This window comes from Phocoena phocoena, chromosome 4 (genome assembly GCF_963924675.1).
Source record: "Phocoena phocoena chromosome 4, mPhoPho1.1, whole genome shotgun sequence".
NCBI classification, from domain to species: domain Eukaryota; kingdom Metazoa; phylum Chordata; class Mammalia; order Artiodactyla; family Phocoenidae; genus Phocoena; species Phocoena phocoena.
Window position 1 is genome coordinate 19,071,430 of NC_089222.1, and position 25,370 is coordinate 19,096,799.

The window sequence follows — 25,370 nt, forward strand, 5'->3', positions numbered from 1 at the left end:
TCTACAAATGACCCAATTTCGTTCCTTTTTATGGCTGAGTAATATTCCATTGTATATATGTACCACAACTTCTTTATCCATTCGCCTGTCGATGGGCATTTAGGTTGCTTCCATGACCTGACTATTGTAAATAGGGCTTCAGTGAACACTGGGGTGCATGTGTCTTTTTGAATTATGGTTTTCTCTGGGTATATGCCCAGTAGTGGGATTGCTGGGTCATATGGTAATTCTGTTTTGAGGTTTTTAAGAATCTCCATACTGTTCTCCATAGTGGCTGTATCAATTTACATTCCCACCAACAGTGCAAGAGGGTTCCCTTTTCTCCACTCCCTCTCCAGCATTTGTTGTTTGTAGATTTTCTGATGATGCCCATTCTAACTGGTGTGAGGTGATACCTCATTGTAGTTTTGATTTGCATTTCTCTAATAACTAGTGATGTTGAGCAGCTTTTCATGTGCTTCTTGGCCATCTGTATGTCTTCTTTGGAGAAATGTCTATTTAGGTCTTCTGACCATTTTTGGATTGGGCTGTTTGTTTTTTAAATATTGACCTGCATGAGCTGTTTATGTATTTTGGAGATTTATCCTTTGTCCGTTGATTGGTTTGCAAATATTTTCTCCCATTCTGAGGGTTGTCTTTTCGACTTGTTTGTAGTTTCCTTTGCTTTGCAAAGCTTTTAAGTTTCACTAGGTCCCAATTGTTTATTTTTGTTTTTATTTCCATTATTCTAGGAGGTGGATCAAAAAAGATCTTGCTGTGATTTATGTCAAACAGTGTTCCTCCTATGTTTTCCTCTAAGAGTTTTATAGTGTCCAGTCTTACATTTAGGTCTCTAATCCATTTTGAGTTTATTTTTGTGTATGGTGTTAGAGAGTGTTCTAATTTCATTCTTTTACATGTAGCTGTCCAGTTTTCCCAGCACCACTTATTGAAGAGACTGTCTTTTCTCCATAGTATATCCTTGCCTCCTTTGTCATAGATTAGTTGACCATAGCCATGTGGGTTTGTCTCTGGGATTTCTATCCTGTTCCATTGATCTATATTTCTGTTTTTGTGCCAGTACCATATTGTCTTGATTACTGTAGCTTTGTAGTATAGTCTGAAGTCCTCCAGCTCCGTTTTTTTTCCTCAAGACTGCTTTGGCTTTCGGGGTCTTTTGTGTCTCCATACAAATTTTAAGATTTTTTGTTCTAGTTCTGTAAAAAAATGCCATTGGTAATTTGATAGGGATTGCATTGAATCTGTAGATTGCTTTGGGTAGTATAGTCATTTTCACAATATTGATTCTTCCAGTCCAAGAACATGGTATATCTCTCCATCTGTTTTTATCATCTTTAATTTCTTTCAACAGTGTCTTATAGTTTTCTGTATACAGGTCTTTTGTCTCCCTAGGTAGGTTTATTCCTAGGTATTTTATTCTTTTTGTTGCAATGGTATATGGGAGTGTTTCCTTAATTTCTCTTTCAGATTTTTCATCATTAGTGTATAGGAGTGCAAGAGGTTTCTGTACATTAATTTTGTATCCTGCTACTTTACCAAATTCATTGATTAGCTCTAGTAGCTTTCTGGTAGCATCTTTAGGATTCTCTATGTATAGTATCATGTCATCTGCAAACTGACAGTTTTACTTCTTCTTTCCCAATTTGTATTCCTTTTATTTCTTTTACTTCTCTGATTGCTGTGGCTAGGACTTCGAAAACTATGTTGAAAAGTAGTGGTGAGAGTGGACATCCTTGTCTTGTTCCTAATTTTAGAAGAAATGCTTTCAGTTTTTCACCATTGAGAATTATATTTCCTGTGGGTTTGTTGTATATGGCCCTTATTATGTTGAGGTAGGTTCCCTGTGTGCCCACTTTCTGGAGAGTTTTTATCATAAATGGGTGTTGAATTTTGTCAAAAGCTTTTTCTGCATCTATTGAGATGGACTTATCGTTTTTCTTCAGTTTGTTAATATGGTGTATCACATTGATTTTGCGTATATTGAAGAATCCTTGCATCCCTGGGATAAATCCCGCTTGATCATGGTGTATGATCCTTTTAATGAGTTGTTGGATTCTGTTTGCTAATATTTTGTTGAGGATTTTTGCATCTATAGTCATCAGTGATATTGGTCTGTAATTTTCTTTTTTGTAGTATCTTTGTCTGGTTTTGGTATCAAGGTGATGATGGCCTCATAGAATGAGTTTGGGAGTGTTCCTTCCTCTGCAATGTTTTAGATGAGCTTGAGAAGGATGGGTGTTAGCTCTTCTCTAAGTGTTTGATAGAATTCACCTGTGAAGCCATCTGGTCCTGGACTTTTGTTTGTTGGAAGATTTTTAATCCCAGTTTCAATATCATTACTTGTGATTGGTCTGTTCATATTTTCTATTTCTTCCTGGTTCAGTCTTGGAAGGTTATACCTTTCTAAGAATTTGTGCATTTTTTCCAGGTTGTCCACTTTATTGGCATAGAGTTTCTTGTAGTAATCCCTTAGGATGCTTTGTATTTCTCTGGTGTCTGTTGTAACTTCTTGGTTTTCATTTCTCATTTTCTTGATTTGAGTCCTCTCTCTCTTGATGAGTCTGGCTAATGGTTTATCATTTTTGTTTATCTTCTCAAAGAACCAGCTTTTAGTTTTATTGATCTTTGCTATTGTTTTCTTTGTTTCTATTTCATTTATTTTTGCTCTGATCTTTATGATTTCTTTCCTTTTACTAACTTTGGGTTTTGTTTTGTTCTTCTTTCTCTAGTTCCTTTAGGTGTAAGGTTAGATTGTTTATTTGAGATTTTTCTTGTTTCTTCAGGTAGGCTTTATTGCTGTAAACTTCCCTCTTAGAACTGCTTTTGCTACATCCCATAGGTTTTGGATCATCGTGTTTTCATTGTCATTTGTCTCTAGGTATTTTCGGATTTCCTTTTTGACTTCTGCAGTGATCTCTTGGTTATTCAGTAACGTATTGTTTAGCACTCCGTGTATTTGTGTTTTTACGTTTTTTTCCCTGTAAATCATTTCTAATCTCATAGCATTGTGGTCAGAAAAGATGCTTGATATGATTTCAATTTTCTTAAATTTACTGAGGCTTGATTTGTGCCCCAAGATGTGATCTATCCTGGAGAATGTTCCATGTGCACTTGAGAAGAAAGTGTAATATGCTCTTTTTGGTTGGAATGTCCTATAAATATCAATTAAATCTATCTGGTCTTTTGTGTCATTTAAAGGTTGTGTTTCCTAATTTTCTGTTTGGATGATCTGTCCGTTGGTTTAAGTGAGGTGTTAAAGTTCTACACTATTATTGTGTTACTGCCGATTTCCTCTTTTATAGCTGTTAGCAGTTGTTTTATGTATTGAGATGCTTGTATGTTGGGTGCATATATATTTATAATTGTTATATCTTCTTCTTGGATGGATCCCTTGATCATTATACAGTGTCCTTCTTTGTCTCTTGTAACATTCTTTATTTTAAAGTCCATTTTATCTGATATGAGTATTGCTACTCCAGGTTTCTTTTGATTTCCATTTGCATGGAGTATCTTTTTCCATGCCCTCACTTTCAGTTGGTATGTGTTCCTAGGTCTGAAGTGGGTCTCTTGTAGACAGCATATTTATGGGTCTTGTTTTTGTATCCATTCAGCAAGCCTGTGTCTTTTGGTTTGAGTATTTAATCCATTCACGTTTAAGGTAATTATCAATATGTATGTTCCTATTCCCATTTTCTTAATTGTTATGAGTTTGTTTTTTCTTTTAAAATAAATTTATTTTTGGCTGTGTTAGGTCTTCATTGCTGTGTGCAGGCTTTCTCTAGTTGTGAGCAGGGGCTACTCTTTGTTGTGGTGCATGGGCTTCTCATTGTTGTGACTTCTCTTGTTGTGGAGCAAGGGCTCTAGGTGCGTGGGCTTCAGTAGTTGTGGCACGTGGGCTCAGTAGTTGTGACTTGCGGGCTCTAGAGCGCAGACTCAGTAGTTGTGGGACATGGGCCTAGTTGCTCCGTGGCATGTGGTATCTTCACTGTGCCACCGGGGAAGACCTATGAGTTTGTTTTTGTAGGCCCATTTCTTCTCTTGTGTTTCCCACTGAAAGAAGTTCCTTCGGCATTTGTTGTAGATCAGGTTTGATGGTGCTGAATTCTCTTAGCTTTTGCTTGTCTGTAAAGCTCTTGATTTCTCCATTGAATCTGAATGAGATCCTTGCTGGGTAGAATAATCTTGGTTGTAGGTTCTTCCCTTTCATCACTTTAAATATATCATGCCACTCCTTTCTGGCTTGTAGAGTTTCTGCTGAGAAATCAGCTGTTAACGTTATGGGAGTCCCTTGTATGTTATTTGTCGTTTTCCCCTTGTTGCTTTCAATAATTTTTCTTTGTCTTCAATTTTTGTCAATTTGATTACTGTGTGTCTTGGCGTGATTCTCCTTGGGTTTATCCTGCCTGCGACTCTCTGTGCTTCATTGACTTGGGTGGCTATTTCCTTTTCCATGTTAGGGAAGTTTTTGACTATAATCTCTTCAAATATTTTTTTGGGTACTTTCTCTCTGTCTTCTCCTTCTGGGACCCCTATAATGCGAATGTTGTTGCATTTATTGTTTTCCCAGAGGTCTCTTAGGCTGTCTTCATATCTTTTCATTCTTTTTTCTTTATTCTGTTCCGTGGCAGTGAATTCCACCATTCTGCCTTCCAGGTGTCTTATCTGTTCTTCTCCCTTAATTATTCTTGTATTGATTCCTTCTAGTGTATTTTTATTTTCAGTTATTGTGTTGTTCATCTCTGTTTGTTTGTTCTTTAATTCTTCTAGTTGTCTGTTCTTTAATTCTTATAGGTCTTTGTTAAACATTTCTTGCATCTTCTCAATCTTTGCTGTCATTGTTTTTCCGAGGTCTTGGATCATCTTCACTATCATTATTCTGAATTTGTTTTCTGGAAGGTTGCCTATCTCCACTTCATTTAGTTGTTTTTCTGGGGTTTTATCTTGTTCCTTCATCTGGTACATAGCCCTCTGCCTTTTAATTTTGTGTGTCTTTCTGTGAATGTGGTTTTTGTTCCACAGGCTGCAGGATTGTAGTTCTTCTTGCTTCTGCTGTCTGCCCTCTGCTCTCTGTAATCTTTTGTGTGAACAAACCACAGTTTATCTACTGTTGGTGGGCATTTGGGTAGTTTCTAGTTTGGAATTATTACAGATAGTTCTGATATCATTCTGTTACGTGATTTTGGTAAATAAACAAACAAACTTTCACGTTTCTGTTGAATCTGTAGTGAGGAGTGGAAGTACCGCCTCATAGCCAGGCATACATGGAGCCTTAGTGGACCCTGCCCAAGGGTTCTTCAAAGGCTGTGTCAGTTTGCACTCCCACCAGCAGCATTTGAGAGTTCTGGTGCCTTAACATTGTCACCAACACTTGACCAATACCATACTGCCTTAAATATTCAGTTGATAGTACGCTTTCACATCTGGTAGAGATAGTTCCTCTTGATTATTCTTTTCTTGGAGTTTTCTTGCCTAGTCTTGTTTATTTTTCCATATGAAATTTAGAAATCAGTTTGTCTTGTTTTAGGGTGAAAGCGGGGGGTGGAAGTAGGGCATCCTTTTGTTGTTTTTATTGGGATCCCATTAAATTTATGCACTAACTAGGGAAAATTGACATCCTTATGAATCTGAAACAATCTAAAAACACAGTTTGCATTTTTATTTGTTAAAGTGTACTTTTCTCTCCTTGACTGTTTTAAAGATTTCCTTGTTTATTCCTAAGTATCTTTTTATTGTAGATGGGGTCTTTTCTATCTTCTGTTGTTTTTTAGGTATATATGAAAGCTTTTGATTCTGTTTATCAATTTTATATCCAATTACCTATTAAGTTCTCTTATTATTTGTTATAGTTTTTCACTGTTAATTCTTTTGGCTTTTTCAAGTATATTAGTATATTGCCTACATACAAATAGTTTTGTCTTTTCCTTTCCAGTTATGTTATATCATTTCTTTCTCTTGTTCAGTTGCATTGATGTACCTCCATATTTTATCAAATGCAGTGATAAGCAGTGGTTGTCATAGTGGGCATCTTTGTTTTGTTCCTAACTTTAGAGAGACTGTCATTAGTATTTCCTAATTTTATATCTTTTTCTTATGTTAAGAAAGCTACCACTGCTTCCTGTTTTTCTTTAACATCTTTACTGGAGTATAATTGCTTTACAATGTTGTGTTGGTTTCTGCTGTATAACAAAGTGAATCAGCTATATGTATACAGATATCCCCATATCTCCTCCCTCTTACATCTCCCTTCCACCCTCCCTATCCCACACTGGTTTCTATTTTAATTTTTGTTGTTGCCTACTTGTTTTCTTTGTAAATCAGGGGTGGGTATTGAATATTGTTAAGTGCCCTTTCAGCATTTATAGAGGTAATCACATTGATTTTTCTTAGTTCTATTTGTAAATATATCTTAATACTTGTTATATTTTATAAATGTTTTATTTTGAATGTTTACATCAATATCATGGAATGTTAGCTGATTTTGGGGGTATTTTATTTATTTTAAACTTTTTATTTTATATTGGAGTATAGCCGATTAACAATGTTTTGATAGCTTCAGGTGCACAGCAAAGGGACTCAGCCATACATATGCATGTATCCATTCTCCCCCAAACTCCCCTCCCATCGAGGCTGCCACATAACGTTGAGCAGAGTTCCCTGTGCTATACAGTAGGGCCTTGTTGGTTATCCATTTTAATTATAGCAGTATTTACATGTCTATCCTAAACTCTCTGACTATCCCTTCTTTAGGGAGGTGGTGTATTTTAAAATCAGGTTTTGGTGTCAGTGCTCTTGCATCATTTATTAGTTTGCTAGGGCTGCCATAACAAAATACCACAGACTGAATTGCTTAAACAAAAATTAATTTTCTCACAGTTCTGGAGGCTAGAAGTCCAGGATTGAGGTGCCAGCAGAGTTGGTTTCTGTTGCGTCCTCTCTTCTGGTTTGCAGATGGCTGCCTGCTCACTGTGTCCCGATGTGGGCTTTCTTCTCTGTGCACAAGAAAGAGAGATCTCTGATGTCTTTTCCTCTTAAAAGGACACCAGTCCTTTCAAATTAGGGCCCCAACCTTTATGACCTCATTTACTTTATCTCCTTAAAGGCCCTGTCTCCAAACATAATCACATTGGGGGTTAGGCTTCAGTGTATGAATTTTGGCGGTGGGGATACATAGTTCAGTTCATGAAGTGCCATAATGAGAATTTGCAAGTTTTCTATGCTTTGGAACAGTTGAAATAGCATTGGGATTATCTGCTCTTTAAAGATCTGGTGGCATTTTCCTGGTGGCGCTGTGGTTAAGGGTCTGCCTGCCAGTGCAGGCGACATGGGTTCGATCCCTGGTCCAGGAAGATCCCACGTGCCATGGAGCAGCTAAGCCTGTGTGCCACAACTACTGAGCCGGTTTTGGTAGACTATATATATTTTTTCTATGAATTACCTATTCCAGATTTTTAATTTTACCTGCATAGGATTATGCAGGGTATATAGTCTTAGAAGATTAGCAAAATCTGTTTCAGTGGTTTTCTCTGACATTTCTTGTTTTATATTTTCTTGATAGTTACCTAGTAGTTGAAATATTTTATTGATGTGTTTCAGAGAATCAACTTTTTGTTTAATTTTTGTTTCTTTTTAAAGCTATGTATTTTCTGCTCTTTTATTGATTAATTCCTTTTGTGCTTTCTTTCAGTTAATCATCTTTTTTTCCTTCTCGAACTTTTGAGCTAGAAGTTTAATAAATATATTCTGTTTCATTTTTAATACTGTATTTAAGTCCATTGTAGAAAACATAGTCAAATAGCCACATCTAACTGTAGGGGAGGTTAGGAAATATGATAGCCATTTGCGCATCGTTTCTTCTACAGTGGTAGAAACAGAAGCTGGATTTTTGGTGGATACTTAGGAGTCTCTGCTACACTCTCTAAATCCTTTTTAAATAAAAACAAATAATATGTACAAACGAAAAAACTTAAGTATAGAAACATGTAAAATGAAATGCAAATATTTTCTCTCTCCTCATCAGTCTTTCCCAGAGGTAAGCACTATTAAATTTCTTGTGTATCTTTCCAGAAAAAAATTTATATGTCAAATATATATCAATATATTTACTTTTAACTGAAAGTAGATTGTATTATAGACACTTCCACACCTTACTCTTTTTTCACTTTCTTTCCCTGTCATGGCATACAGGTCTACCTTATTCATTATAATGACTGTATAGTACTCCATTGTATGGATGGAACATTATTTAAACTTTACCGTACTGATGGACATTTAGATCTTTAATAGTTTTTGTTGTTATAGCAGTGCTGCAGTAAACATCTGTGTGTATTAGTATGTTTTTGTGACTATATCCATTGGATTAGAACTTAGTAATGGAATTTTGTCAGTGGCATGAATTCTTAAAATTGTTTAAAAAAAAAAAAGAGGGGGAAGGTGGTATTTCTGGGTAGTCAAAGTCTCCTGAATACAAAACTCTACACATACTTGAAAAACTATATGTAGGCCAATAAGAAGAAAAAATAAAACTACCATTTCCATTCCTTTATCATAATTGTAAGACAGGAAACTACAAACTTCATATAACAATAAGTAGAACAATAAATACCACTTTTTAAAAAAAATTATTTATTTTTGGCTGTGCTGGGTCTTAGTTGTGGCACATGGGACCTTTAGTCATGGCATGTGGACTCTTAGTTGCAGCATGCAGACTTCTTAGTTGTGGCATGCATGAGGGATCTAGTTCCCTGACCAGGGATCGAGCCCAGGCCCCCTGCATTGGAAGCTCAGAGTCTTAACCACTGGACCACCATGGAAGTCCCTAAGCACCACTTTCTAGTAGGATTGTTTCTTGAATTTTGGCAACAAGTCTCTGTGGAGAGCTGGAAGAAGTGTTGAGACACTGCTCAGAAGAAAGAGAAGGGAATTTAGAAGAAACCACTCAGGGAGAGAAAGTTCACTATAAGAGTGAAAATACTGGAAAAGAGTCCTGTTAGGTCAGAAGAGTTACTTAAGAGGAGGGACTTAAACATACACAAGAATCAAGAAAGCATGGAAGGGCATTCCTTCTAGGGAAGAAAAGATTAAAAAAAAAGAGAGAAGCACCTTTGGAAATTGTGAAGTGAGGGAAAAATGAAGAAAGAGGTAAATTTATGTGTCTACAAGATAAAAAAAAAACACTGAAGGTCATACTACCCCTTTCCCTACCACCCTCTTCTAATATCAAGACACCCATTAACTAAGTGGCACTTTGTTATACTGACAGAAGAGGGCACTCTTGAACTGGGAATCTTGTTCACCATCCCAGACTGTCAACCCTGTCCACAAAATGCAGATACAAGTAGTTTATCTATACAGAGCTACTAAGATAAGAAAACCAAAAATGAGAACAAAAAACTTCAATTGACAAAACTCCCTTCATTGTAAAAGTTAGTCATTCAGCAGATGATCACACTGCAGTAGAGTTCAGTAGCCTCAAATCATCACCTGAGTTATGAAAATCAAATTCAGCAACTAATGACAGAAAGGACATAAAATAGGAAGAAGTAAAGTTAGAGGTGACTGAATTAAAATGGAGGGGGACAAAATCATATATGAGAAGTGAAGACAGAATTATAAAGTGCTCTAGGGAGATTGTATTTGAATGAAATTTAATAAGGAATGTTGAAGAAAAGTGGGAAAACAACCAAAAGCATAAAGAAAAAGGTAAAAAAATCAGAAAAAAGTGACTAAAATGGAAGATAGGCAAAGAAGACTGAACATACATATAACTGGAGTGTCTGACGAAGGGCAAACAGGAAGAGAATTAATGTTTAAAACTGTAATCCAAGAAGACATCCCAGAAAAAGACCCAGAGCTACATAATGAAAGAGCTCACTGAGTGTATGGGAGAATTAACCAAGAATGATCAAACTCGAGTAAATATCCACATATAACTATTAGATTTTTTTTTTTTTTTTTGGCTGCACTGGGTCTTAGTTGTGGCATGTGGGATCTTTGTTGTGGCATGTGAGACCTTTAGTTGTGGCATGCAGACTTCTTAGTTGTGGCATGTGGACTCCTAGTTGCGGCTTGTGGGCTTCTTAGTTGTGGCATGTGGACTCTTAGTTGCAGCATGCATGCAGGATCTTGTTCTCCAACCAGGGATCGAACCCAGGCCCCCTGCATTGGTAGCGTGGAGTCTTACCCACTGGACCACCAGGGAAGTCCCACTTCTAGATTTTGAAAAGAAAAATCCTCAAGACTTTGGGGCAAAAAGATTAAATAACTTACAAGGATGGGAGAATTAGAGTAGCATCAGACTTTTCAAAAGCAACAACAAAGCAAGGCGACAATAGAGAAGCACTTCCTGGAGACTCCAGGAAAGACTAAAGATTTTATATCTGGCCAAGCTGATGTTCATGTATTAAGACTAAAGAAAACCAGCTAAAACTGAGGGAATTCTGTGTTCCCAGGCTCTTCTTGAGGAAGCTTCTAGAGGATGAGTTTCATCCAACCAAGAGATTACTGGACAAATTTTAGGAAAAGGATTGATAGTGCTTATTTAATTATAAGACTAGAATAAGGTTGGGAATGAGGGTAGAGAACAATGTATAAATGCTATGTTTCAGTTGCAGAAAAAAATGCCACTGAAAGGTGGAAGAGAAGGAAGAGTGAAAGAGTATAGCAGAATAAGTATACTGATTGTTGTGACTCAACAGATATTAATAGTAGACAACCCAGTTAATAAGACATTAGATGAGGAAACAGACTAAGGGCGTTAAAAAGGTATAATTACAAAGGTAACCACTAGACCAAAAATATAAATCTTTATAAACAGCAACATAAAACATATTACTTAAACAGTAAATATAACATGGTACACAGAATAATTACAAGAATAAAAAACATCTGAAATACCAATAAATATGAATGGCCAAACTTATTTATTAAACTTGTTTATCTCATTTATTAAAAGAAAAGGATGTTCAATTTTCCTCAAAAAGCAAGACCAACTATATGTGGTGTACAAGAGACAAAGTGATTCTGAAAAGTTAAATGTAAGGGATGGGGAAAGGTATGTCAGGAGAACAGAAACAATGCTGTGTGTGTGAGCCTAATATTGGGTGATGTGAAATTCAAGTATTTACTGTGACAAGGGAAGACATTTTCAAATGCTAAAAGCCATAATTCACAGTGATGATGTAAAAGATCTATGCCCTAAATGATAAAACTACCATCTTTAAAAAGGAGAAACTATAGGATGTCCAAGGAGACATAGGTAGAAACAAATAATAATAGATTTAAATGTACCATAATTAGTACAAAGTAGGTCAAATGGACAAAAATAAGTAAGATATAGAAGACCTCAATAACATCACAGATAGATATTAAAGATCTATCTCAGACTTTACAGCCTGGTAATAGGCAATGAATCTTATTCTCAAGTGCACATGGAACATTCACAAAAGTTGATCACATATTTGGTCAGAAAGAAAGCATCCTAGCAGTCCATAAAGCAAAAATATTACAAAACACAATGATTAAGACTAGAAATTTATAGCTACAACAATAAAAGCACTGTCTCATTTAAAATAAATCTGTTAATTCTTGAATAAAAGGAGAAAATATAAGCCAAATGACAGAATTCTAAGAGAATAAAGATAATGAAAACACTACATATCAAAATCTATGGAATACTGTCTATGAGAGGAGGAAAATTTATAGCCTTAATTGCTTAGTGAAAAATGAAAGAAGGAAAAGAAACTAAATTCTCCACTCAAAAAGCTGGGGAAAAAATATTCCAAAGAATAACAAGACAGGATTTAATAAGGATAAAAGCAGAAATTTTATGACTTGGGAAATAGAAAAATAGCTGTAACTAATGGAATAGAGTAACTACTAGCTAACTTTAAAAAAAGGCACAAGTAAAAAGTGGAAAGGAGAAATGATAGAGATAGAAGAAATTTAAAAATCATAAGAGGTTAGATGAACTGGACATTTTATTTGGAAAATACATTTTACCCAAAATTGACCCCATTAGAGGTAGAAAGCCTAAGTGGACCAAATTACATAGTAGTTATTTCACAAAAATAGCACTAGACCTAGATAATTTCATGTGGGAATTCTATGAAACCTTCCAAGACCAAAGAATCACAGTGCTACATAAATTATTTCAGATCATAGACAGTAAACACACACACACACACCCTGTACAAATTCTTTTTATGAAACAAGTATGACATTGATATACCTGAACCTGATATAGAACTGAAAAAGATTTCAGATTGGCATCACTTACCAATATTGATGCAACAATACCAAATAAATGTTAGCTAACAGACTCCAACACCATGTTAAAATTATATACCATAAGCAAGTGGGATTTATTGTAGGAATGCAAGGTTGGTTCTAGAAAATCTATAATATACTGCATTAATAGATAGACAGGAGAAAGATTATATGGTTGTTTTCATACAATGCTGAGAAAAGGCTTTAAGAAAGTTCAACACCCATTTCTAATAGAAACACTCAAGAAAGTAGGAATTGATGAATACTTAACATGATAGTTTAATATACACTTTTTCAAGACAAAGCATCTTAATATGGAAATACTTACACTAAGGTCTGGGACAAGGCAAGGATGCTCTCTCTATCTCCACTATTATTTAACATTGTACTGGAGGTATTAGCCAATGCAATTAGATAAAGAAGAAGATCAGTTAGAGGCAAAAAGCTTTGCAAAAGTTGACCTATGCTTGTGTATGACATAATATGCTAAAAATCCTAGGGAATGCGTGATAAAACTGAAACAATAAATAGGGAACAGGATATAAAATTAACCTAGGAATAGTCTTCATATACATGAACAGTAACCAATTATATTGTGGTAATGTAAAAACTCATTTTACATAGCAATAAAGATAAAATATTTAGTAATAAACTTATGGGGCAAATTTTAAAACTTCTGAAAAACATGAAAACAGACTTGAACAGATGCAGAGACATCCCTTGTTCCTGGATATTGAGTTAATATAAGAACATCAAAAGAAAAGCTATGGCCATATCCTCTATTAAAGCATGCTGTAGTTAAAACAGTGTAGTCCTGGCACATAAATAGATCAGTGGAATAGAATAGAAAAGCTAGAAGTTGATTCAAGTACATATAGAATTCTGGTACATATGATAAAGGTATTATGTCAAATTCCAGGGGCAAAGATTAGCTCTTCAATAAATGGTGCTAAGGAATTGCCTGGCAGTCCAGTGGTTAGGACTTTGCTCTTTCACTGCTGAGGGCCCAGGTTCAGTCCCTGGTTAGGGAACTAAGATCCCACAAGCTGTGCAGTGTGGCTCCCCGCCCTGCAAAATAAATAAATAAAGAAATGGTACTAGACACCTGGATAGCTGGTTAGGAAAATATAAAATTTTATTCGTAGTTTATACCATATGCAAAAATAAACTAATAATAGATCAGAGAACTAAATATAATAAGTGAAATATTTAAAGAAAGCATAGATAAATTTCTCTAACTTTAGGAGAAGGTAAAGGATTTTGAACTATGATTTAAAATTCAGTTTCAGTTAAAAAATTGATAAGTATGACTATATAAACATTTAAAAATTCCACTCTGCATAGCAAAAAAATACATGAAGTTAAAAGACACCCAGGGGGACTTCCCTGGTGGCACTGTGGTTAAGAATCCACCTGCCATCGCAAGGGACACAGGTTTGAGCCCTGGTCCAGGAAGATCCCACATGCCACGGAGCAGCTAAGCCCGTGCATCACGACTACTGAGCCTGCACTCTAGAGCCTGTGAGCCACAACTACTGAGCCTGCATGCCACAACTGCTGAAGCCCACGTGCCACAATTATTGAAGCCTGAGCACCTAGAGCCCGTGCTCTGCAACAAAGAGAAGCCACCACAGTGAGAAGCCCACGCACCGCAACAAAGAGTAGCCCCTGCTCGCCGCAACTAGAGAAAGCCCGCGCACAGCAGCGAAGACCCAGCACAGCCATAAATTAATGAATGAATGAATGAATGACAACCAGGAATTCCCTGGTGGTCCAGTGGTTAGGACTCCATACTTCTACTGCAGGGGGCACAGGTTCAATCCCTGGTTGGGGAACTAAGATCCTGCATGCCTCGTGGTGTGGCCTCCCCCCAAAACAACAACAACAACGACAACAACAAAAAAGACAACCAGCAAACTGGGAGAAAATATTTGCAACGTATATCACAAGTAAAGGACCAATATCCCTAATACGTAAAGAACTTTTTTAAAAATTGAAGGAATAAAGACTAAAACTGATAGAAAAGCAGGCAAAAATCATGACTAGATAGCTCACAAAAGAAGATACAAAATGGACCTTAAACATATTTGAGAGATGTTCAGCTTTACTCATAATGCTAGAAATGCAACTTAAAATTATACTGAGTTATTTCTCTTTTGTCAGATTGGCCAGTGATTCAAAACTTGAAAATACTTTCCATGGCAAGTCTATGGGGAAGCAGGCACTGTCATGTGTTGATGGTAAGAGCTATCTGAGAGTTTGCCCCAGCAGTCCCACTTCTAGGAATTTACCCTGAAGATACACTTCCCACTTTACACAATTATAGATGCACAAGGTTCCTACGGTTACAGTGTTATTTATAATTGCAAAGTATTCTAAACAACCTGAATGTAAGTGTCAAAATAGTGTACACAACACATAGGAGATTGGTTGAATAAACTTTGGTACGTCCACACAATGGAGTACTATGCAGGAGTGAAAAAGAGTGAGGAAAAGCTCTATGAACTGATATGGAGAGATTTCCAGGATATATTGTTAAGTGAAGAAACTCAGAGTGCAAGAGAGAAACTCAGAGTGTGAGAGAGTATCTATAGTTTGTTACTTTCCATCTAAGGTGGAAGGGGAATTAAAAATCTATAAATGTATCTACTCATTTTTGCAGTGCACACACAAAGGATAAATCAGAAAATGATGACATTAATAACAGGGTGAGGGAGTTCCCTGGTGGTCCAGTGGTTAGGACTCAGCACTTTCACTGCTGTGGGCCCGGGTTCGATCCCTGGTCAGGGAACTAAGATCCCGAAAGCTGTGCAGCACTGCAAAAAAAAACCCAAAACAAAAACATCGTGAGTGGAAGGGATGGGGAGTGACACTATTAACCTATATTAATGTTTACATACTAAAAATAAAATCAAGACAGGGTGGGGGTAAACCTTTGAAATAAAAACAAATGAAACTGTGTTTCAAATGAATAACTTTTGAACGCAGTATTTTGACTATATACCTTTAGTCTAATGACAGAAATAGTCATAAAGAAATACTGAATATTGGGTTTTTGTTTTTTTGCTGTCATATGGGTTAGCAATTCTGAAACCATTTCATTTACATTTGAGGATTGAATAATAACTACGTTTTGAGGATAATGCGAGTTAGATGTCCACTATAGGAGAAAGGAGTTATAGTATGGAAAGGGGGATACTAGAATGAACCCTGTAGTTGAATTGGAAGTTGGAATTGGAGTTATCAGTATGAACTCCTGGTTTTCATATTACTTACAGAAATGTGTGTGTGTGTGTGTGTGTGTGTGTGTGTGTGTGTGTGTGTGTGTATGTGTATGTAGATCTCCTAGCTCTGTGCCCTGGGCTAGCTTCTTAGAAGCAGCCATTTATTCTACCCCCCACCCTTGGGGACCTGGGTCCCTTGGAGAAATGGCTGATTCTAGGGCTTGGGGCAGGAAAAAAATACAAGATGAATCTGAAAGTAAGGTAATTCCAGAATGTAAGGTAATGCTCAAAGAATGATGGAGAAGCATCAAAAGGGCATAGGATCCACCTTGAATGAGCTCTCACTGTCAAATGTGGAATACTTTGAACATAAAATAAATGTTGGTGGTAAAGATTACAATCCACATAATAAAACAAAAATCTATACCTTCATACTGTGGATTTCCCATAAGTAAATGGGAAAGGCAAAGACATTTTTGACAATAGAATACCAAGTAATAAATGGAGAAGGAAAAATGGGGTTAGAAAAATTGTTTGGCAGTTATCATGGCAGAAATTGGGTTAATAATCAAGGATCATCTATGAATGCTAACTAAACCTACTAGGTAAAAGCTTGATGAAGCATAGGATTTTTACATAATTTCAGAATATTTCCCTACAAAATACTTATTAATTACAAGTGGAAAAATAGTAACTTTACAGGGGAGAAACCTGATATATATCACCACCATTAATGGACAAAGTGACATCATGTGCCTTTTGATGTGATGCACTTGAGAGGGTCACTTCTGTGATATTCTGCCAAAAATGCTTTACCTGAAATTAAACATGAACAAACATGAAACCCAAATAACCAAGTAACTGACCTGTAGTCTTCAAAAATGTTATGAACATAAAAGACAAAGATTGAGGGGAAAGAATCAAGGCAGGCTAAAGAGACCACATGACCACTCAGAGTACCAGGTGATCTTGGGTCAGGTTCTAGAACCAGATTTTTGTTGCTATAAGGGATGTTATTGGAATAACTGGTGAAATTTGAATAAGGTTTTATAATAGATAATAATATATTAATGTTAATTTCCTGATTTTGATAATATCACTGAAGTTATAGAAGAGAATGTCCTGTTCTTAGGAGGTAGACACTTAGATAGGTACTTAGAGGTAAAGAGGCGTCGTGTCTGTAACTTATTCTCAAAACAGTTCAGGAAAAAATGTTGTGTGTATGGACATATATATAGTTAGAGAATATATATACAGACACATACTTAAGAGACAGACAGAAAAGCAGGGTAGGCAGGTTGGGAGAGGGAACTATAAAGCTTACATGGTAAAACGTTAATAAATGGGGAATCTGGGTGAAGGATATTTAAATTTTTTTGTATTCTGGAAATTTTTATGAAAGTTTGAAATGATTTCAAAGTAAGGTAAAAAAAAAAAGTGTATTAAATATGCCAAGTTCAAATAGAACCTTTAGAAAAGACTATACTGGTTTATCCTCTTCCATTTGTGTACGAGAGTGTTTTCCCTTCCAGCAGGGAGGAGGTAGTGCCTCTGCCTGTTGTCCTGCTTCCTGGGAGAACCTGTGGTAGGGAGTAGCTATCCAGCCTGTAATTCTGTAAATGTCTGTCATTCTATAATGGAGTTGGATCTTGTTTATCATTTTGAGCTCAAGAGTAAATTTATCCCTGCAGGTTGTTGATGAGCGAGAATTTTTTGAAATCATGCCCAGCTATGCCAAGAACATCATCGTTGGTTTTGCAAGAATGAATGGGAGGACTGTTGGAATTGTTGGCAACCAACCTAAAGTGGCTTCAGGTAGGAGGGAGACACTCTCATAGACCTTGGGGGGTGGTTGGGAGCCAGGGCTGCCTGGGCCCAAGGTGCCCATCTTCTGCCTTTTCCTCAGACACAGCCTTCAGTGGCCAGAGAAAGAAACTCAAATATCAATAGATGAAGTTGTGAAAGCTCCTTTGTCTCTTAATTTCTTAAAATTAACATAAGCATCTGAAAATGCTTCTTTCATGCTTCTCTAATTTTTTAAGGGTTTATAGATAACTTTCCTCCTCAACTTTTAAGGTCTTTACTTTTTCAGAGGCCTGCTTTCTGTCCCCCTAGTTACATTATGACTCACCCACTAAACTGTGAGCCCCATGAGGCCAGGGGTGTTAGTGTCTTATTCACAGTTTTCTCTCTAGTGCCTTTGATGGTGCCAGGAGAACAGTTGGTCCGTGACAAGTTATATACGCTTTTAAAAATAATTAATTAATTAATTTGGCTGCGTTGGATCTTCGTTGCTGCACACAGGCTTTCTCTAGTTGCAGCGAGCAGGGGCTACTCTTTGTTATGGCGCGTGGGCTTCTCATTTTGGTGGCTTCTCTTGTTGTGGAGCATGGGCTCTAGGCGTGTGGGCTTCAGTAGTTGTGGCATGCGGGCTCAGTAGTTGTGGTGCGCAGGCTCGGTAGTTGTGGCGCAAGTACTTAGTTGCTCCGTGGCATGTGGGATTTTCCCGGACCAGGGCTCGAACCCATGTCACCTGCATTGGCAGGCAGATTCTTAACCACTGCGCCACCAGGGAAGTCCCTGATCCATGACAAGTTAACAGCATCTTGCTGTGTCTGTACCCCACAGCTTTCTGGTGAGATGGTCAGACTTGAGTAACAGCCAGGGTGTGGGAACTCTTCCATGGTTGTGCTCTGGGTGGGGTTGGGGTCTCTGGATAGTGCTTCCCTCCTTACTATTTTCCTTCTTAGGTTTCCTTTGAATCCCTATGTGGGATGCATACACCCTCCCTTTTTGACCTAGCCTTATCTTTTATTTCTGCTGTGACAGTTTCTCCTTGTCTTTAGAAAAAGGTTTGTAAAAGTGTTTTTTATTGTGGTAAAATATATACAACATAAAATTTGCCATTTTGACCTCTTTTTTTTGTTACTAAACTATGGTTGATTTGCAATATAGTGTTAGTTTCAGGTGTATAGCAAAGTGATTCAGCCATATGTGTGTGTGTATATATATATATATATATATATATATATATATATGTACATATATAACTTCTTCAGATTCTTTTCCATTATAGATTATTACAAGATATTGAATATAGTTCCCTGTGCTATACAATAAATCCTTATTGTTTATTTTATATATAGTGGTGTGTATCTGTTATTCCCATACTCCTAACTTATCCCTCACCCCCTCTCCTTTCCTCTTTGGTAACCATAAGTTTGTTTTTTATATCTGTGAATCTGTTTTTATTTCATAAATAAGTTCATTTGTATTATTTTTTAGATTCCACATATAAGTGATAACATATATTAGTCTCTGTCTGACTTACTTCACTCAGTATGATAATCTCTAGGTCCATCCACATTGCTTCAGATGGCAATATTTCATTCTTTTTTATGGGTGAGTAATATTCCATTGTGTGTGTGTGTGTGTGTGTGTGTGTGTGTGTGTGTGTATACCATATCTTCTTTATCCATCCGTCGATGGACACTTAGGTTGCTTCCATATCTTGGCTATTGTAAATGGTGCTGTTATGAACATTGGTGTGCATGTATCTTTTCGAATTAGAGTTTTTGTCTTTTCTGTATATATACCCAGGAGTGGGGTTGCTGGATCATATGGTAGCTGTATTTTTAGTTTTCTTAGGAGCCTCCATAGTGTTTTCCACAGTGGCTGCACCAACTTACATTCCCACCAACAGTGCAAGAGGATTCCCTTTTCTCCACACCCTCTTCAGCATTTATTGTTTGTAGACTTTTTGATGATGGCCCTTCTGACTGGTGTGAGGTGATCCCTAGGTGTAGTTTTGATTTGCATTTCTCTAATTATTAGTGATGCTGAGCATCTTTTCATGTTCCTGTTGGCCATCTGTATGTCGTCTTTGGAGAAATGTCTGTTTAGGTCTTCTGCCCATTTTTGGATGGGGTTGTTTGTTTTTTTGATATTATTTTAACCATTTTTAAGGGTACAGTGCAGTGGCGTCAATTACCTTCACAATGTGTGAACCCATTACCACTAACTTTCCCCCCCAAATTTCAAATCATCCCAGACAATTCATTTCCATCCTACCTCCCACCCTTGGTAATCTTAATCTACTCTCTGTGAATTTACCTATTCTAGATATGCCATATAAGTAGAATCATACAATATTTGTTCCTTGGCATCTGGCTTGTTTTACTTAGCATAATGTTTTCAAGATCCATTCATATTGTAGCATGTATCAGAACTTCATTTTAATTTTTCATGTCTATATAATATTCCATTGCATGTGTATAACTGCATTTTGTTTTTTGTTTTTTTTTAACATCTTTATTGGGGTATAATTGCTTTACAATGGTGTGTTAGTTTCTGCTTTATAACAAAGTGAATCAGCTATACATATACATATGTTCCCATATGTCTTCCCTCTTGCGTCTCCCTCCCTCCCACTCTCCCCATCCCACCCTTCCAGGCTGTCACAAAGCACCGAGCTAATATCCCTGTGCCTTGCGGCTGCTTCCCCCCAGCTATCTACCTTACTACGTTTGTTAGTGTGTATATGTCCATGACTCTCTCTCGCCCTGTCAAAACTCACCCTTCCCCCTCCCCATATCCTCAAGTCCGTTCTCCAGTAGGTCTGCGTCTTTATTCCTGTCTTACCCCTAGGTTCTTCATGACATTTTTTTCCCTTAAATTCCATATATATGTGTTAGCATACGGTATTTGTCTTTTTCTTTCTGACTGACTTCACTCTGTATGACAGACTCTAGGTCTATCCATCTCATTACAAATAGCTCAATTTCATTTCTTTTTAAGGCTGAGTAATATTCCATTGGGTATATGTGCCACATCTTCTTTATCCATTCATCCGATGATGGGCGCTTAGGTTGTTTCCATCTCCAGGCTATTGTAAATAGAGCTGCAATGAACATTTTGGTACATGACTCTTTTTGAATTTTGGTTTTCTCAGGGTATATGCCAAGTAGTGGGATTGCTGGGTCATATGGTAATTCTATTTGTAGTTTTTTAAGGAACCTCCATACTGTTCTCCACAGTGGCTGAACCAATTCACATTCCCACCAGCAGTGCAAGAGTGTCCCCTTTTCTCCACACCCTCTCCAGCATTTATTGTTTCTAGATTTTTTGATGATGGCCATTCTGACTGGTGTGAGATGATATCTCATTGTAGTTTTGATTTGCATTTCTCTAATGATTAATGATGTTGAGCATTCTTTCATGTGTTTGTTGGCATTCTGTATATCTTCTTTGGAGAAATGTCTATTTAGGTCTTCTGCCCATTTTTGGATGGGGTTGTTTGTTTTTCTGTTATTGAGCTGCATGAGCTGTTTGTAAATTTTGGAGATTAATCCTTTGTCAGTTGCTTCATTTGCAAATGTTTTCTCCCATTCTGAGGGTTGTCTTTTGGTCTTGGTTATGGTTTCCTTTGCTGTGCAAAAGCTTTGAAGTTTCATTAGGTCCCATTTGTTTATTCTTGTTTTTATTTCCATTACTCTAGGAGGTGGGTCAGAAAGGATCTTGCTGTGATTTATGTCATAGAGTGTTCTTCCTATGTTTTCTTCTAAGAGTTTGATAGTTTCTGGCCTTACATTTAGGTCTTTAATCCATTTTGAGCTTATTTTTGTGTATGGTGTTAAGGAGTGATCTAATCTCATACTTTTACATGTACCTGTCCAGTTTTCCCAGCACCATTTATTGAAGAGGCTGTCCTTTCTCCACTGTACATTCCTGCCTCCTTTATCAAAGATAAGGTGTCCATATGTGCGTGGGTTTATCTCTGGGCTTTCTATCCTGTTCCACTGATCTATCTTTCTGTTTTTGTGCCAGTACCATACTGTCTTGATTACTGTTGCTTTGTAATATAGTCTGAAGTCAGGGAGCCTGATTCCTCCAGCTCCTTTTTTCGTTCTCAAGATTGCTTTGGCTATTCGGGGTCTTTTGTGTTTCCATACGAATTGCGAAATTTTTTGTTCTAGTTCTGTGAAAAATGCCAGTGGTAGTTTGATAGGGATTGCATTGAATCTGTAGATTGCTTTGGGTAGTAGAGTCATTTTCACAATGTTGATTCTTCCCATCCAAGAACATGGTATATCTCTCCATCTATTTGTATCATTTTTAATTTCTTTCATCAGTGTCTTATAATTTTCTGCATACAGCTCTTTCGTATCCTTAGGTAGGTTTATTCCTAGATATTTTATTCTTTTTGTTGCAATGGTAAATGGGAGTGTTTTCTTGATTTCACTTTCAGATTTTTCATCATTAGTATATAGGAATGCCAGAGATTTCTGTGCATTAATTTTGTATCCTGCTACTTTACCAAATTCATTGATTAGCTCTAGTATGCATTTTGTTTAATCATTTATCTGTTGATGGACACTTGGGTTGTTTCCACCTTTTTGCTATTGTGAATAATGTCACAGTGAACATTGGTGTACAAGTATTTGTTTGAAACCCTGTTTTCAATTCTTTTGGGTATACACCTAGTTGTGGAATTACTGAGTAATATGGTAATTTTAGGATTACTTTTTTGCGGAAACATCACACTGTTTTCCACAGTGGCTGCACTGTTTTACATTCTCCTTAGCAATGGACAGGGTTCCAATTTCTTCATACTCATCAACACTTGTTATTTTCTGGTATATTTTGATAATAGCCAGTCCTCATGGGTGTGATGTATTATCCCATTGTGGTTTGCATTTATATTTCCCTAATGATTAGGGATGTTGAGCATCTTTTCTTAGGCTTATTGGCTATTTGCATATCTTTGGAGAAATGTCTATTCAAGTCCTTTGCCCATTTTTTGATTACTTAGAGTTTTTTTTGTTGTTGTTGAGTTACAAGCATTCTTTGTATATTCTGGATATTAAACCCTTATCAGATAAATGATTTGCAAATATTTTCTTCCATTCTTTAGGTTTTCTTTACACTTTCTAGATAACGTCATTTGATATACAAAAGTTATAAAATTTGATGAAGTCTAATTCTCTTTCTCTCTCTCTTTGTTTTTGGTTGCTTGTGCTTTTGGAGTCATATATAAGAACTTATTTGCAAATTCAATGTCATAGAGCTTTCCCCCTATGTTTTCTTTTAGGAGTTTTATGCTTTTAGTTTTCACATTTAGGTTTGATCAGTTTTGAGTTAATTTTTACATGTAGCGTAAGTTAGGGGTTCAGCTTCATTCTTCTTCATTTTTTTTTTTTTTTTTTTGGCAGTATGCAGCCCTCTCACCGCTGTGGTCTCTCCCGTTGTGGAGCACAGGCTCCAGACGCTCAGGCCCAGCAGCCATGGCCCATGGGCCCAGCCGCTCCGCGGCATGTGGGATCCTCCCGGACCGGGGCACGAACCCGCGTCCCTGCATCGGCAGGCGAACTCTCAACCACTGCGCCACCAGGGAAGCCCCATTCTTTTTTTTTTTTAATAGATCTTTATTGGAGTATAATTGCTTCACGATACTGTGTTAGTTTCTGTTGTACACCAAAGTGAATCAGCCATATGCATACATATGTCCCCATATGCCCTCCCTCCTGAGCCTCCCTCCCACCCTCGCTATCCCACCCCTCTAGGTCATCGCAAAGCACTGAGCTGATCTCCCTGTGCTATGCTGCTGCTTCCCACTAGCTAATTATTTTACATTTGGTAGTGTATATATGTTGATGATACTCACTTCATCCCAGCTTCCCCCTCCCACCCTGTGTCTTCAAGTCCATTCTCTATATCTTTATTCCTGCCCTGCAATTAGGTTCATCAGTACCATTTTTTTAAATATTCCATATATATGCATTAGCATTTGTAGAGAGCTTCATTCTTTTCCATGTGGAAATTCAGTTATCCCAGCACCATTTGTTGAATAGACTTTTCTTTCCCTTTTGTCAGACATCAGTGGGCTGTAGATATATAAGTTTGTTTCTGGGGTCTCAATACTATTCCTTTGGTCTGCAAGTCTATCCATGTTCTAGTATCGCACTGTTTTGATTACTGTACGTTTGTAGTAAGTTTTAATATTGGGAGGTGTGAGTCTTCTCATGTTCTTCCTTTTCAGATTATTTTGGCTTTTTTGGGACCCTTGCAATTCCATATGGATTTGACTGTTGGCCTTTCCATTTCTGCAGAAAAGGTTGTTGGAATTTTGGTAGTGATTGCATTGAATCTGCTGATCACTTTATGAAGTATTGACATTTTAACAATGTAAAGTTTTCTAACTCATGAACACAGGATGTCTTTCCATTTATTATTTATTTATTTAAAAATTTTGGCTGTGTTGGGTCTTCATTGCTACATGTGGGCTTTCTCTAGTTGTGATGAGCGGGGGCTACTCTCTGTTGCGGTGCATAGTCTTCTTATTGCAGTGGCTTCTCTTGTTGCTGAGCGTGGGCTGTAGGTGCGTGGGCTTCAGTAGTTGCAGCACATGGGCTCAGTAGTTACGACATGCAGGTCCCAGAGTGTGCGGGCTTCAGTAGTTGCGGTTCGTGGGCTCAGTAGTTGTGGCTTGCAGGCTTTAGAGCGCAGACTCAGTAGTCGTGGTGCACAGGCTTAGTTGCTCTGTGGCATGTGGGATCTTCCCAGCCCAGGGATCAAACTCATGTCCCCTGCACTGTTAGGCGGATTCTTAACCACTGTGCCAAAAGTGATGTCCCCTTTCCATTTATTTTGGTCTTCGTTTATATCTTCAGCAGTGTTTTGTAATTTTCAATGCACAGGTCTTTAACGTCTTGGTTAAATTTACTCCTGTTTTATTCTTTTAGTTGCTATTGTAAATGGAATTCCTTTCTCAATTTCTTTTTTGGATTGTTCATTATCTGTTTATAGAAAGACAACTATGCAACTGCTTTTTGTTTGCTGATCTTGTAACCTGCAACTTTGCTGAATTTATTAGCTTTAGGAGCTTTCTTGTAGATTCTCTGGAATTTTCTACATATAGGATCATATTTAATGCATATAAAGATAGTTTTACTTCTTCTTCTCCAGTTTAGATGCCTTTTATTATTGTTTTTTCTTGTCTAATTGCTCTGGCTGGAACTTCCAACACAGTGTTGAATAGCAATAGTGCCATTGGGCATCCTTGTCTTGTTCCTGATCTTAGGGAGAGAACTTTGTGTTTCACTATAGAATATGATGTAAACTGTGGGTTTTTCATATATGGTCTATGTCATGTTGGGGAAATTTCCTTCTATTTGTAGTTTTCTGAGTGTTTTATCATGAAAGGTGATAGCTTTTGCCAAATGCCTTTTCTATGTCGATTGAGTTGATCATGTAGCTTTTGTCCTTTGTTCTATTAATGTGTTGTATTATACTGATTGATTTTTTTGTATATTGAACCACTTTTGCATTCCTGGGATATATCCCATTTGGTTATGGTGTCTAATCTTTTTTTTTTTTAAATAAACTTTATTTTTTAGAGCTTCTTTTAGCTTCACAGTAAAATTGAGTGGAAACAACAGAGCATTCCCATATATACTCTGTTTTCACACATGTACAGCCTACCCCACTGTCAGTATTCTGAACCAGAGCACTATGTCTGTTACAATTATGGAATGTACATTGACACATCATTACAAGTCCATGGTTTACTATAGGGTTGACTCTTGGCGTTGGATATTCTCTAGGTTTGGATAAATGTGTAATGATATGTATCCACCATTTGCAGCATCATATAAAATAGTTTCACTTGCCCTAAAAATCCTCTGTGCTCTACTTATTCATCACTCCCTTCCCCCAACCCTGATAAACCCCTGGCAACCACTCATCCTTCTACTGTTTCCATAGTTTTCCTTTTCCAAAATGTCATATAGTTGGAATCATACAGTATGTAGCTTTTTCAGATTAGCCTCTTCCAGTTAGTTATATGGAGGAAGCTGGTCTGAGAAGGCCACATACTCTATGATT

At 37.1% G+C, this 25,370-nt stretch overlaps 1 protein-coding gene and 1 non-coding gene across 2 annotated transcripts in view; both read left to right on the forward strand.

Moving 5' to 3' along the window:
- PCCB (propionyl-CoA carboxylase subunit beta) overlaps positions 1-25,370 on the forward strand; it is a 100,047-nt gene that overhangs the window by 51,155 nt on the left and 23,522 nt on the right. The window contains exon 10 of the mRNA XM_065877074.1: positions 17,180-17,303. Within this exon, the coding sequence (XP_065733146.1) occupies positions 17,180-17,303 (124 nt within the window). The remainder of the gene's footprint in view (positions 1-17,179; positions 17,304-25,370) is intronic.
- On the forward strand, positions 14,983-15,055 carry TRNAE-UUC (transfer RNA glutamic acid (anticodon UUC)). Its single transcript has one exon. It is a non-coding gene; the product is annotated as a tRNA-Glu (tRNA).